The sequence below is a fragment of the Diadema antillarum genome, unplaced genomic scaffold, assembly GCF_040938485.1.
Source record: "Diadema antillarum isolate AM-2024a unplaced genomic scaffold, OU_Dant_1.0 seq00002191_RagTag, whole genome shotgun sequence".
Classification (NCBI taxonomy): Eukaryota; Metazoa; Echinodermata; class Echinoidea; order Diadematoida; family Diadematidae; genus Diadema; species Diadema antillarum.
Genome location: NW_027272828.1, coordinates 99981 through 112800, shown reverse-complemented (window position 1 = coordinate 112800; position 12820 = coordinate 99981). Strand labels below are relative to the sequence as shown.

The window sequence follows — 12820 nt, the reverse complement described above, 5'->3', positions numbered from 1 at the left end:
AGACAGACAGACAGACAGGCAGATACCTTGTACATATTGAAGAGTTTGTTCGCAAAAACCAATAAGTCCATATTTGCCAAATGGAGATATTTGCGATTAAAGGTAAATAAAAATAAAGAGAATAATAAGAAAATTTCTGCTTCTTTCGACCATAACTTTAACAAGAGACCCGCGGGTCACGCGCTCACCTGAGTATCGCAATTTCACCTTCCATGCATTCTTGCACACTCTTACCCGAGAACATTGGAAACTTTAGGTCTGCATATGGATCCCTCCCCCCCCCCCCCCCCCCCCCGCCCCCTCAACTCGGGGGGGGGGGGGGGGGGGGGCAGTCCTGGATCTGAATCTGCAATTAACAAATTTGGAACTAAAGTCATCAATGTACAAACTCATGGTATTAACTTTGCTTTATCATTTCTGGTTCTAGAGCAGAAGATTTTAAATATTCCTTAATGTGGGGGGGGGGGGGGGGTGGGGGTGGGGGGTGGGCCCCCTAGGGGGCCCCCAAGAGGGACATGGTGCCCATTTGAAGGAATTGAGATTCTATCCCCCTAGGGATGCTACCTGCTAAGTTTAGTCAAAATTCATTTTGAGGTTTTCAAGAAGAAGATGAACATGTACAACTCCATTACAACTGTAGGACTTCTCCCCAGCCCTCTCCTGGGTCCTAAGGGCATTGGGGGGGGGGGGGGGGAATGAATACGCCAACCCCATAAACAAACTTGAAACTACAGTCATCAATGTACTTACTCATACATAGTATCATCTAAGCCCTATCACTTCTGGTTCTAGAGAAGATTTTTAAAGGTTCCTTAATTTTAGGGGGTTTGGCCCCCTAGGGACCCCCAGGTGGGCAATGGTGCCCATTTGAACAAATTGAGATCCTATCCCCCTAGGGATGCTACCTACCAAGTTTGGTGAAAATCAGACATGGCGATCTCAAAGTGAAGATGAAAATGTACAATTTAGGCCCCATTAGGACCCCTCCCCACCCCCTCCCCTGGGTCCCAAGGGGGGCACCCCTGATTCCCCCATGAACAAACTTGAAACTACAGTCATCAATGTACTTACTCATAGTATCATCTAAGCCCTATCACTTCTGGTTCTAGAGAAGAAGATTTTTAAAGATTCCTTAATTTTAGGGTGTTTGGGCCCCCCTGGGGCCCCCCCCCAGGTGGGCCATGGTGCCCATTTGAACAAATTGAGATCCTATCCCCCTAGGGATGCTACCTGCCAAGTTTGGTGAAAATTGGTCATGGGGTTCTCAAGAAGAAGATGAAAATGTAAAAAGTTTACGCACGACGGACGACGGACGACGCACGACGCACGACGCACGACGGACGCCGGACGAAGAGCGATCGCAATAGCTCACTTGAGCCTTCGGCTCAGGTGAGCTAAAAATGTACCTTTATACTGTACGAGTTGAAATTTTCGCATACAGATATTTTCGCGAATTGCTACTTGGGGGACATTTTCGCGTGTTGTTAATTTCGCGGTTGCGAGGGTCTAATTGAACTTAGTTATTTTCGCGGTTCAAAGGCGATTCGCGAAATTAAAACCACTGCGAAAATTTCAGCTCGTACAGTATCGGTATGTCGTGACCAATATATCATTTTATACGTTATGACAGAGACCGTACTTCAAAATCTTCAAAAATGGACTTATCAGTTTTTGCGAACAAACTCTTCATATGTCAGACATGAAAACTCAATATCATAATGATATGAAAGCCTACACAACATCCTCAAAGATATTTTTGGCAATAACAGATGCAAGACACTATTTTGTCAGTTACTGAGTTTGTCATTGTTCCTCACATATATAGATATTTTTTACAATGAGGGATGCAAGACGTATATCATTTTGCCAGTTATAGAGTTTGTATAAATTGTTCCTCACATATCTGGTTGTTCCTCAAATATAGATATTTTTGGCAATGAGGGATGCAAGACATATGTGTACACTATTTTGCCAGTTACTGAGTTTGTAACTGTCATGAAGAAGACTATTCATCTTCATGAATTGTGTGAGATTTTGTACCCCTTTTGCCAACAAGATCCCCTTCTGCGCGTGTGAGCGCATCACACATCAATCAAAAATTGTAACATGAAGCATTGTAACATCTGTGTGATGTTACACAAGCTGGTACAAAAATCTTGTGGCTTGTGCAGCTGATAAGATTACATAGCAGAGAGGCAGCGCAGACTAATTTGAATGTATCTACCCGCTGCTGATTCCCATAGCATCATTCTAAATGCACCACACCAATGTACTGGTGACTGCCAGTTGAGGTGGTTCCAGTCAAAACATGGCATTTTGATGCAGAGACAATATTAAGTCAGTTCACTTGACAATCTGAGCATGTACAAATAAAGGTCATTGCAGATTTTTTCTTGAAATTTACTTGCATATGAGGTATCTGAAAAACTGGATATGGGTTCATGAAAAGACCATTTTAAGTATTTATTTACATGGCTGTGAGCTAGGCGCATACAAAGGGAACCACACATACATACAGTAGTTTATACAATTCTGGTGAATTGATGGCACTGTTATATCAAATAAAAAAAAAAAAAAAGAGATTATACAAATGATGCGCCTCGTGCATGTCGCACCGTTGTCAATACTCTCGAGCGCGCCGCACCTTCACTAACGCCACGAAATAATCCTGTGCATCATTTGTTTTATAAAATGGGTCGAAAACTAACAGCATTATTTACGTACCTTTGTGGGTCAATACCAGTCAGCTACATGTAGCACTCGCTCAAAAGTCAAGATGTCCGAAGACGTTCGTCCCAAACATTTACGCACGTCGCACTCGGAAATCCCGCACGTAAGTACTGTACGTACGTATAAGAGTATACGTACGCCACGTGTTATGCACAAGAAAGGCCGCCGGCTGTTGTGGCAGCCCGAACTAGAAGTTGTTTACAGGATTGACAGCGCGTATAGTAGCGCGTGATGCACTTGTAACAACTGATTGAGTGCGCACTGCTAGTGTAAACATTGTGACGTACGTCAGGCCCCGGCCGTGCATTTACTAAGAAATTAATGCACGCACACGTGACTCATTTCAGCGCTTCCAATTGGCTACATTCTTGAACCCATTTTATAAAATCATTATGATAGCAATGTCAAGACTGTCAAACGACCTAACTCTGTTTTTTTCTTTAATCTTTCATGAAATATCGGAAAATAATCACTTGCTTTCTGTTAAAGCCATGGCTCAAAACCTCATTGAAAAAGTCCCCATTCATCTCACTTGGGGCGAGAACGAAAAGAAGAAAAAAAGATGTCGCAAGCGTCAGTTCTATTTCACAGCCATACCTGGGAAGCCATATTGGCCCCAAACGCCCCTGCGGTGGTAACTGAGGTGAAGAACGTGGCGGCCCCCGCCGTTGAAATGGTATAGCCCATCCTGACGGCGGGGTCTTTGATGGCCTCTGCTTGTCGGAAAGTGTTGACGAAAACGAAGACATCATCCACACCTGAGAAGGAGGGACAGAACGTAACGGGATAAATATGCCGGTATTAATCCATTTTTCATGATCTTATCATACTGTACTCAGGTTTGAAACATTCAACATTCCTAGATTTCGAGGATACAATTGTAGATTGAAGAATTTCCCCACACTTGGAAGATTTTCAGTAACTATGTATGCATATCTAATCTAATGCTTCTTGATTCTGCTGTTTAAGCAGAAGGCAAAGGACACTTTTGCACAAAAACTGACTGTATCAGTCATTTACTGCATTGGCCACTGCCACTGCAACGGCCAATATGGTCTTGCATTTTCATTTGTTGCTCGGTAGTTATGATCTTAATTTCAGCAAGCTACTGTCCCAGGGAGGACATTTTTGTGTCTCAGGGGCAAAAGACATATGCATAGTTTGATAAAAAATTTCTGCAACTAATCTAAAGCACTTGCTACATTGATTTCTGTCAAACATCAGACTAACGTCACATAACATTTTCATAGAATTAGAAGGGACTGTGGCTCAACCGTGGTGGTCAAGAGGGTGCCAAATGAGGGGAAACTCACCGATGCCAATGATGACGAAGACGGACACGACATTGAGCAGGCCCAGGGCCTCGACGCCGAAGAAGACGCGGTAGGAGAAGTAGGCGCAGGCGAAGCTGCAGATGATGCTGAGCAGGCCCCAGAGGGTCAGCCAGACGGAGAAGGAGGTGAAGACGAGGAGGAGGATGAAGATGGCCAGGAAGGTCGGGATGGAGAGGAAGACGTCGTGGTAGATGGTCTCCGACACCTCATGGTCGAAGATCTCTGTCCCGCCATACAGGACGTCCACTTTGCTGTGTTGACAAAAAACATCCTCGGTATCAATACCATCAATTGCACAGATGTATGTGTAATCAAAATCGTTGAAATTGTAGAAACTAGCTATAATGCGTATCATATTTGTATATATTATGTTTGATTATCTTGATTTTAAACTAGAAATGTCGCTACGGCGACTGATGCCTCCGCCATAATGATTCTCCCAATAGGTGTATAGTACAATGTCTTCACAATGTGTGATGACAGTTTCACATAACTGGCAAAATATCGAAATAACAGGTTTGTCAGAAATATCTTGAATGTTCACTTTCCATGAACTAGGTTTGCTATAATTGTCTATTAAAGAGTGCAGGTACACATATTTGGGGAATTGACAATTTTAACTTGACTTCTGACCGACCTTATTATAAGTTTATGCATTGAGTATACTTTTCAAGGTATGAAGAAAGAGTGTCAATTACAGTACAAAATATATCTTTTTTTTTTCATTTAAACCTGACCTTTGACCCGTAACCTTTGACCTTTGACCTTCTGGCTGGAGATTTCCAAGAGAATCTCCATTAAGTAATACATGTACATATATTAAATTTTAAAACTAATAATGCAATCATTGCATTATACTAGTATATGAGGGAAATAGTAACATTTTGAGGAGTTGACCTTGACATTTGACCCCCCTGACTATTGACCCATGACCCCTAAATTCCCTAGATAATCCCTGCCAGTCAGTACATGCATATGTACCAAGTTCCATGAAGATACATTAAACCATTTGCGAGAAAAGTGATATTGCTACATTTTCACCTAACCTTTGACCTTTGACCTTATGACATGAAACTCTCTCTGGAGAATCTTTACGCAGTAGTACATGTCTACACTAAGTTTCAAGAAAATAACTGCGGGCATTGCATAGATATGGGGGAAATAGCAACATTTTTAGCATTTGACCTTGACCTTTTGACCTTTGACCTCTTGCCAATGTCACTAAATCTACTCAACTAATTGTCCCATCATACATCATCCTTGGACCAAGTTTGGTGAAAGCTGCTTCATCCAATTTTGAGTTATCATGTAAACAGATAAATTTTAGTATTTGACCTTGATCTTTGACCTTTGACCTCTGTCCGATTTCACTGAAAAACTTATCAAGTAATTGTCCCATCATACATCATCCTCCAACAAAGTTTGGCAAAATTTGCTCCATCCAGTCTTGAGTTATTGCGTAAACGGATACAATTTCATGATTTGACCTTGACCCTTGACCTTTGACCTTAAGCCGATTTCACCCAAAATCTAATCAAATCATTGCCCCATCATACTTCATACTTGGACCAAGTTTGGTAAAATTCCAGTAAATATCACTCAAGTTATTGCGTAAACGAAAGCGGACGGACGTACGTACGGACGTACGGACGGACGGACAACCCGAAAACATAATGCCTCCGGCACCACTTCGTGGCGGAGGCATAAAAATGTAAATGATGTCATACGGAGAATAAATAAATCAAATCAAATCAAATCAAATCAAATCTGATTTGATTTACTGGCTTCTGTCTGATCATCAAACACCTGATTATCAGGTGATTACAAAAAGTTAGTACTTCTAGGAGCTGTAAATAGGAAACAAAGTGTCACAAACTATTCTTTGGCGATGCATTTAACCTGAAGAAGGGCTCCGATTTAATGTGCCCAAATGCTTGTACACTGTCGCAGCTGTAACTTGCCATGCTTTTTCATCACCACTCAGTTTCTGTATAAAAACTTGACCAAATTGGAAGTTGGCCAGCCCACTGAGATATATATGATAATGTGTCTCATTTCAACAAGATGGCCATGGTGACACAATAGGAAGTAAAGGGGATTAGGTAATCTCTATTCATGGACATAAATTGTTTCCAGACATCTGTGACACTCAGTGAAGAAAACACTTTATCATGAGGTCAATCAGTAAACAAAGCACAGCTATGTTTAAAGGGATGGTTCAGTTTCAGTTGAGATGAGGCTTCAGGTTTCTGAATTTTTTTGATGATGATTTTTTTGTGTGGAGACAACGAGAAACCTTTTATAAAATATGAAAGAGCATATTACTCTCAGAGAAATTCAACGTTTATTTGAAGAAAATCGTTTTTGAAATAACTGAGATATTCAAACCAATGAAATCCTTATAAAAAGTGGGAAGCACCTTTTATTAGGATTGCTTTGTTTTACTTTGTTGTTTTATATACTCGGCCATTTCAAAACTGATTTCCATCATATCAACATTGAATTCCTCTTCGAATTGTTTGCTCTTTAACATTTCAGAAAGTCAAGTGGTTTCCAAATATCTAGCCAAAGTCAAAAGCTGAATCCTCACCTCAAGCAAAACTACATGTATACCATACCTCTAAGCAAGGCTTTAAGTGAGCTTGCAAATGAATGGGAAGTGGGTGTGGATAAAAAATAACATGCTAAAATGACACAGTGAAAATATCAAATCAAACTTAGTGACTTGCACGACTGAAGGGGAAGGAAAGACAGTGTAACTTAAACTGAAAGTGAAACAGGATAAAGAAGAAACTAAGGCATTTGGATTAGATACCAGACCATAATATTTTTGTTTGTATTTTCGTTGCTCTAAAAAACATTTCCCGGCTAAGGTCTTTGAACTCCAAAGACTATCTACTATTTCACACATTGACCCAACTGATGGAACAGAAGAGAGGGGAGCCATCGAGGAAATGACTTGTCCAAAATAACATAGTGGGGGATACACAGACTTTTAACCCATTGAGGACCGACTGATTTTGCTACAACACGCATTTCCCATAGACACTTGCCCGAATACACTTGGGACTCGTCTTCCAACGGGTTAACAATCTGAATAATGCTGAATCCCGGCTGATGACTTCAAACACAAATTCAAGATTTCTCTGTTTTTACTCTGGATAGAAATGCAATGTCTGTGAACTAATGAACACAAGAAGTTAAAACAGACCTTGAATTCCAGTTGATTTTAGTCACAGCCATTCAGCCTTGACTCTCATATTTTTTCAAGAGGCATCAGATTCAGTTAGGGGGGCATCTAGGCCAAAATTAATTTACTTCCAGTTTATGTTTTGACTTTCACCAATTATCTGATTGGAGCTTCTTTGCCTGGCAACAAAAGTTACCACTGTTTTGGGTGTGATACTGTAATACCTTGATAATACAGTCTAACATCAAGCCAGCTGTCAAGCTAGCTAGCTACATGTAGCTAGATCAAGCTCGAAGCTGAAATGAAGTCAAACTTCAAGTTGTACAGAATCACATAAATGCATTACGCAGATCTATAAAGGCAGGGAAAATTATGTTTTTCTCTTCAAACTTATTAAATTTTCTAGTTACTTTTAAAGGAAAGGGTCACAGCTAGTAGTGGCCTTAAATTATTTGAATCTTGAAGGGGCATTGTGCCAGTTGAAGGGGCATCAAAGTAATTGGTCTCATGGTCTCAGTGTAATTTGAGCTCTGGAAGTTTGTTTTTGGTGACCAAATCCCTGACTACCACATCTCCTTGCCAAAACAAGAGCATCAAATTTTGGGAATACTGTAGAAAAGAATTTCTCAACTCTCAACTTAAATAATCAAGAAGAGGAAGAGGGTAGACAGGGACAATAGTTGATAAGAAGAGGTTCTGTTGTCTGTTAGAGGTTAGTTTGTCTGGTAAACCTTTACATGCATAATTATGTTGCATTAATAATGTTTCCACTTGGGTCTGTTTCACGAAAATCTTATGAGAGACTTTCAGCTAGTAAGACATGCTTATAAATGAGAGACTTTATGAAATAGATTTTAAAGTCTCTCATAGCTACGTATAAACAACTTTGGCCATTCTGAGATTTCATGAAATGGACCCCTGGGCCCCATTTCATAAAATATGTTAGAATAGCAACTCTTACTGGAATGACAACTTCCAATAGCAACAGCCAATCAGGAAGCTGGATTCTTGTTGTTACCATGACAATTGCCATTCCAGTACGAGTGACTATCATATCAACTTTTTATGAAATGGGGCCCCATGTCTGTCTGTAGCCATGGCAACTGGGCAAACTCACTCTGTTGATGCCTTGTCTAGTAGTTTGATGTAGGTGAAGACAAACTCCTTGTAGGCCTGGTACTCCTCATGTCTCCCCATGGATCCATCTCCAACGGGGGATCCAAACCAAATCTGGCAGATTGGGGAAAAAAGATGCAGAATTTCACGTCAATATTCCTCAGCATACGTCAGGAATGGTAACCTCTACAAATCAAAATACATACTGATGCACACTCAACGCATAAAAGGCAAGTTCATATTTTGGTTTAAGGAAGGGGGAACTGCGCATATGAAGCATATAATAATTCAATAAAGGTCCAGGCAAAATATGTTTTCATTAAATAGATTTTTTTTCATACTTTTATAAAGGTAGAACATACTGCATGAAAAATATAGGAATGGAATGCTTGCTCTTTAAGAAGTCACTATTATTATCATCACCATTATCATCATCATTATTATCATCAAAGAAACACAACCATACTTGCCATTAACAGACTTTAGTGGCCTAAAGTGCCATGACCCTTACCTCGCTGCGAATGAACTTTGACCTGCGGTTGGTGCTGGTCATGTTGGTGTCGACGAACCAGTAGAAAGTCGGCTGGTTCATGGCCATCGTCAGCGTACCGTTGATGTCGGCCAGTTCACTTCCCATGCCATCGTATCGGATCTTGGTATAAGGAAGGAAGCACAATATCAAAGGGTTGGAGTGAGCAGAAGAAAATAAGGACATGTCATCATTACTTTATTTTTTATGCATTTTTTTTTCTCAGTCATTCATCAAAGGTCAATGTTGTTACTGAAATTCTAGTGAACTTCGTCTTTCAGTTTTAAATAAAAAGGATTAGAAAAGAATATAATGTAGTCAAGTTCTGGAGTTCAAGTAGTGTCAGAGTGTGCACTAGCTGGTAATATGAACTGTGCAGATACAGTATATTACAAATGCAATGATACTGGCAGTAAGTAACTGCATACAATTATACATGTATACCATATATTTTGCAAGTTTTATTTTTATTAATTTGGCAAGTTAGGTGCTAATCATGAATTTAATGGCATAATTTACCATTTGCAGACAAAACAAAAACCCAGCATTAGTGCTTCAAAATAGTTCTAAAATGTGGGATAGGGATAGAAACAACCACTGTAAAAATTTGAATCTGTATGATCGATGTTAAGTATTGATAACTACACAAAACGTGAACAAATTAATAAAAATGTTTCCAGACTAAATCGTGTACACTTACTGTTTAATGTGAAAAATACTCATATCTCCTTATATTTTAGGCTTTATTGCAAAAATCTTATATGGTACAACTATTGTGATACAACAAGCCTACACATATGCATCAAATGTGATATCTTTAACATTTTTTAAATCACTGCTCCCAAAGGTAAACAGGACCTTTAACAGCATGCTGATTTGTACTCTGATCTTGACATGAATTGTGAAGTGCACTGTATACGTTGTACATTTCTCTTTTCATTAAAACTGTACTCCATGACATAAGAAAATCAACCACTCTGGAATTTCCATTTTATGAAAAACTATACATTACTGTATCTACAGTATATACCTGGTATATACAAGTGTGTATGGCATATTCATCCTAATTATGGGAAAGAATATCAGTATCAATGTCAGACCACTGTCACTGGGTGAAACAAAACAAAAGATGGACCAAGAGAGAAAAATAAGCTTGCTGCTCATGAAAACAGAGAAAAGCAAGATTTTAACTGTCACAACAAACCCCAGAAAAAGTGTCAAATCACGGTGAAGGACAGAAAAGGGTACTGAGAAGGCACAAAGACAGACAGAGAAACAACAGAGGGACAGGTAAACAAATCTAGAAAAACACAAAGAGAGAGATAATTCACAGTATGTATATTGTATTGTGTATATTTCCTGTAATCTTGGAGACAAACGATTACAGAAAGTTCTAATTGCAATCATTCTTCTAGTTGACTGGACATTACGAGGACTACAATGTATGCCTGGCGCCACTCCGTAACAATTAGAACAATTTGCAACTCTTTCCTTTAAGATCAAGAAAGTCACATCTATATTTGAATAGACCGCAATATTTTGCCTGAAATCAAATAGCCATAAAAAGACAATGCACGAAGGCTGACATTCAAAGAAACGTGTTTTAACGGTCTGCAACACACATCAACGAAGCCAACCACTGCTTTGTTTTAAACCAGTCACCAGACATGATACTGCAACCACAAAAACCATAAACCACAGGAAAATATTAAAATCAAAGTCTGATTGCAGACTGGGCTGGAAAAATGTCAATCAAAAGAAAAAAGAAAACTAGTCATTGTTCTGATTGATTGAGTATAATTCAAATTCCAATTTATGACTGAAAGTGCAGACAAGCAGAAATAAAAAAAAACAAAAAACCAAGGGTTCAAGAGACTGCCAGAAACAATGCTTATATATACAATAGTACATCTGTAAGAAGGAACAACAAAGACATCAGAACTAAGCACTGAACGAGTAAAGGCTACATATTCACTAGATAAAAACAAACAAACAAACAAACACATTTTTTTCTCAAGCTGCATTTTTAGACATTTCCAGAGGAGCTTTATATACCCAAGCCCTTCTAGTGGGGGAGTTCATTACTTGTCAACAATACGAAAGAAAGTTTATGTTTTTCTGAACTTTTCTCTTGTTATTTTTCCAAACACAGCATGTTGCCTTTAACTTTGAAAGAGGAAGACATATCCTCACTTATAAGATTGTAGATTCAGGTTTATAAAGTACTGCTTTCTCAAAGCTAACATGTGTTGATTGGCACCATACCAAGCACAGCCTGAAACTTAATCCTATTCCTTTTCACATCATCAGTTGGGACATTTCTGCTTCTCACAAAATCACAATAATTGTCTTTTTTGTATGTTTTATTAAGGCCCTTCATTTACATTTTGATGGAGTTCATTGATCCCGACCATGAACAAAGAAATGACTACTAACCCTTACTGCACAAAGGAAATATTTTCCAATTGATTGCTAATCACCCAACAAAGTAGTATTATGTTTGGACTTTAAATATGTATGCATAAATGCAGCACGGTTTACGGCTGAAAAAATTCATGGCTAAAAATGACTATTGCCCATTTGAGCGACTCCTGAACTTTTACCCTATTATTTCAGGCAGCTGTAACATCATTGTTTATATTCAGAATTGTAAATAGGTATTCTTCCCAACACACAAAAAAATTACTACGAGACATGTCTACCATTTATACATGATAATGTATGGCTGGGACAACATTCTTGGCCAAAGTATATTGATCTTTGACCTTCTCCACTATTTTCTACTCATTTTTCTCTTCTTCCAAAATTGAATTTACTTTCTGACATTCATACAAACAAGTACAATAGTTGAGTACGCACTGTCCTAAGTGCTAGCAGTGCTATTTTTTTTTTTTTTTACAGTTTGGCTAACTTTCACCTTTCATCTTGAGAGATGTTGCTTGAAATTTATGCAGTCCATCTACAATGCATGCTGCATGTACAAGTGTACATTGTAGCATACAAAGAGGAACTAAACTTATTTGAAAATCTATCAATTTCTTTTTTCAATCCTAATGCTGAGATATGGGACAGACAGACTGCTAGTCAGACAACCTGTTAACATACACCGTCATGCTCTTAGCACCCTCTGGAGCACAGGCATAATAACATTACTAAGATTACTACATTTGTACAAAGAATTAGAAAATGTTAACATCAAGAAATTCTTCACTATTAAAAGCAGGCTGTTATTCACGGTAGTATTATTACAATGCAAACTGGTTCAATCTATTGAACTCTACAAGACTTTTCTCTACATGTATACACCATAAATAGCAAGTCTACTTTTCGCAAATTGGAAGTTCCCAACAATTTTGCGTGGTTAATAAACTCATGATCATGGAATTTAAAGGAAGGGAAAAATGTATGAGTTTGTGCAAGTTGCATTCCTGTTGAGAAGAGACTTGATAATTTAATTATAATGTCATTAAATCCGCATACAGCAGCACCTGACTCGTGAAATTTGCGAAAATAAAAAACCTTGCAAAATATTTGGCCCATATAGTACTGTAAAAACTAAACTGCCCTATTTCAGTGCACAGACATGGAGTGTTTTATTACCACACATCATAAACATTGACACTCTATACAGCCTGTACTTCTTCAAAACATAAAATATGATGCATGGGAAAATGGCCAACAAGTTGACACTTGATAACTCTAGAGCAAGTGTGACCTGGGTTTTTGTTTTTCCTTACGAGGTTCGAAACCAAACTGGCTTGATATCAAAAGCAGCTGACAAAGAATGACAGCTGCTTGTCACAGCTCTGGCCAACTGTCCATGACTGAGTACAGTTGCAGCTGATAATAACAACAGACAAAATGTGAGATTTTTTGTGAATGAAAAAAAACAACAATCCATCAAACAAGATGTTTTATCTA

General features: G+C 38.8%; 1 protein-coding gene across 1 annotated transcript in view; it reads right to left on the bottom strand.

Moving 5' to 3' along the window:
- LOC139714211 (protein dispatched homolog 3-like) overlaps nt 1-12820 on the bottom strand; it is a 48689-nt gene that overhangs the window by 13785 nt on the left and 22084 nt on the right. Inside the window, exons 3-6 of the mRNA XM_071625925.1 lie at nt 8882-9022; nt 8372-8484; nt 4044-4315; nt 3328-3488 (exon numbers count right to left, since the gene is read on the bottom strand). Coding sequence (XP_071482026.1) covers nt 3328-3488; nt 4044-4315; nt 8372-8484; nt 8882-9022 — 687 coding nt within the window. The remainder of the gene's footprint in view (nt 1-3327; nt 3489-4043; nt 4316-8371; nt 8485-8881; nt 9023-12820) is intronic.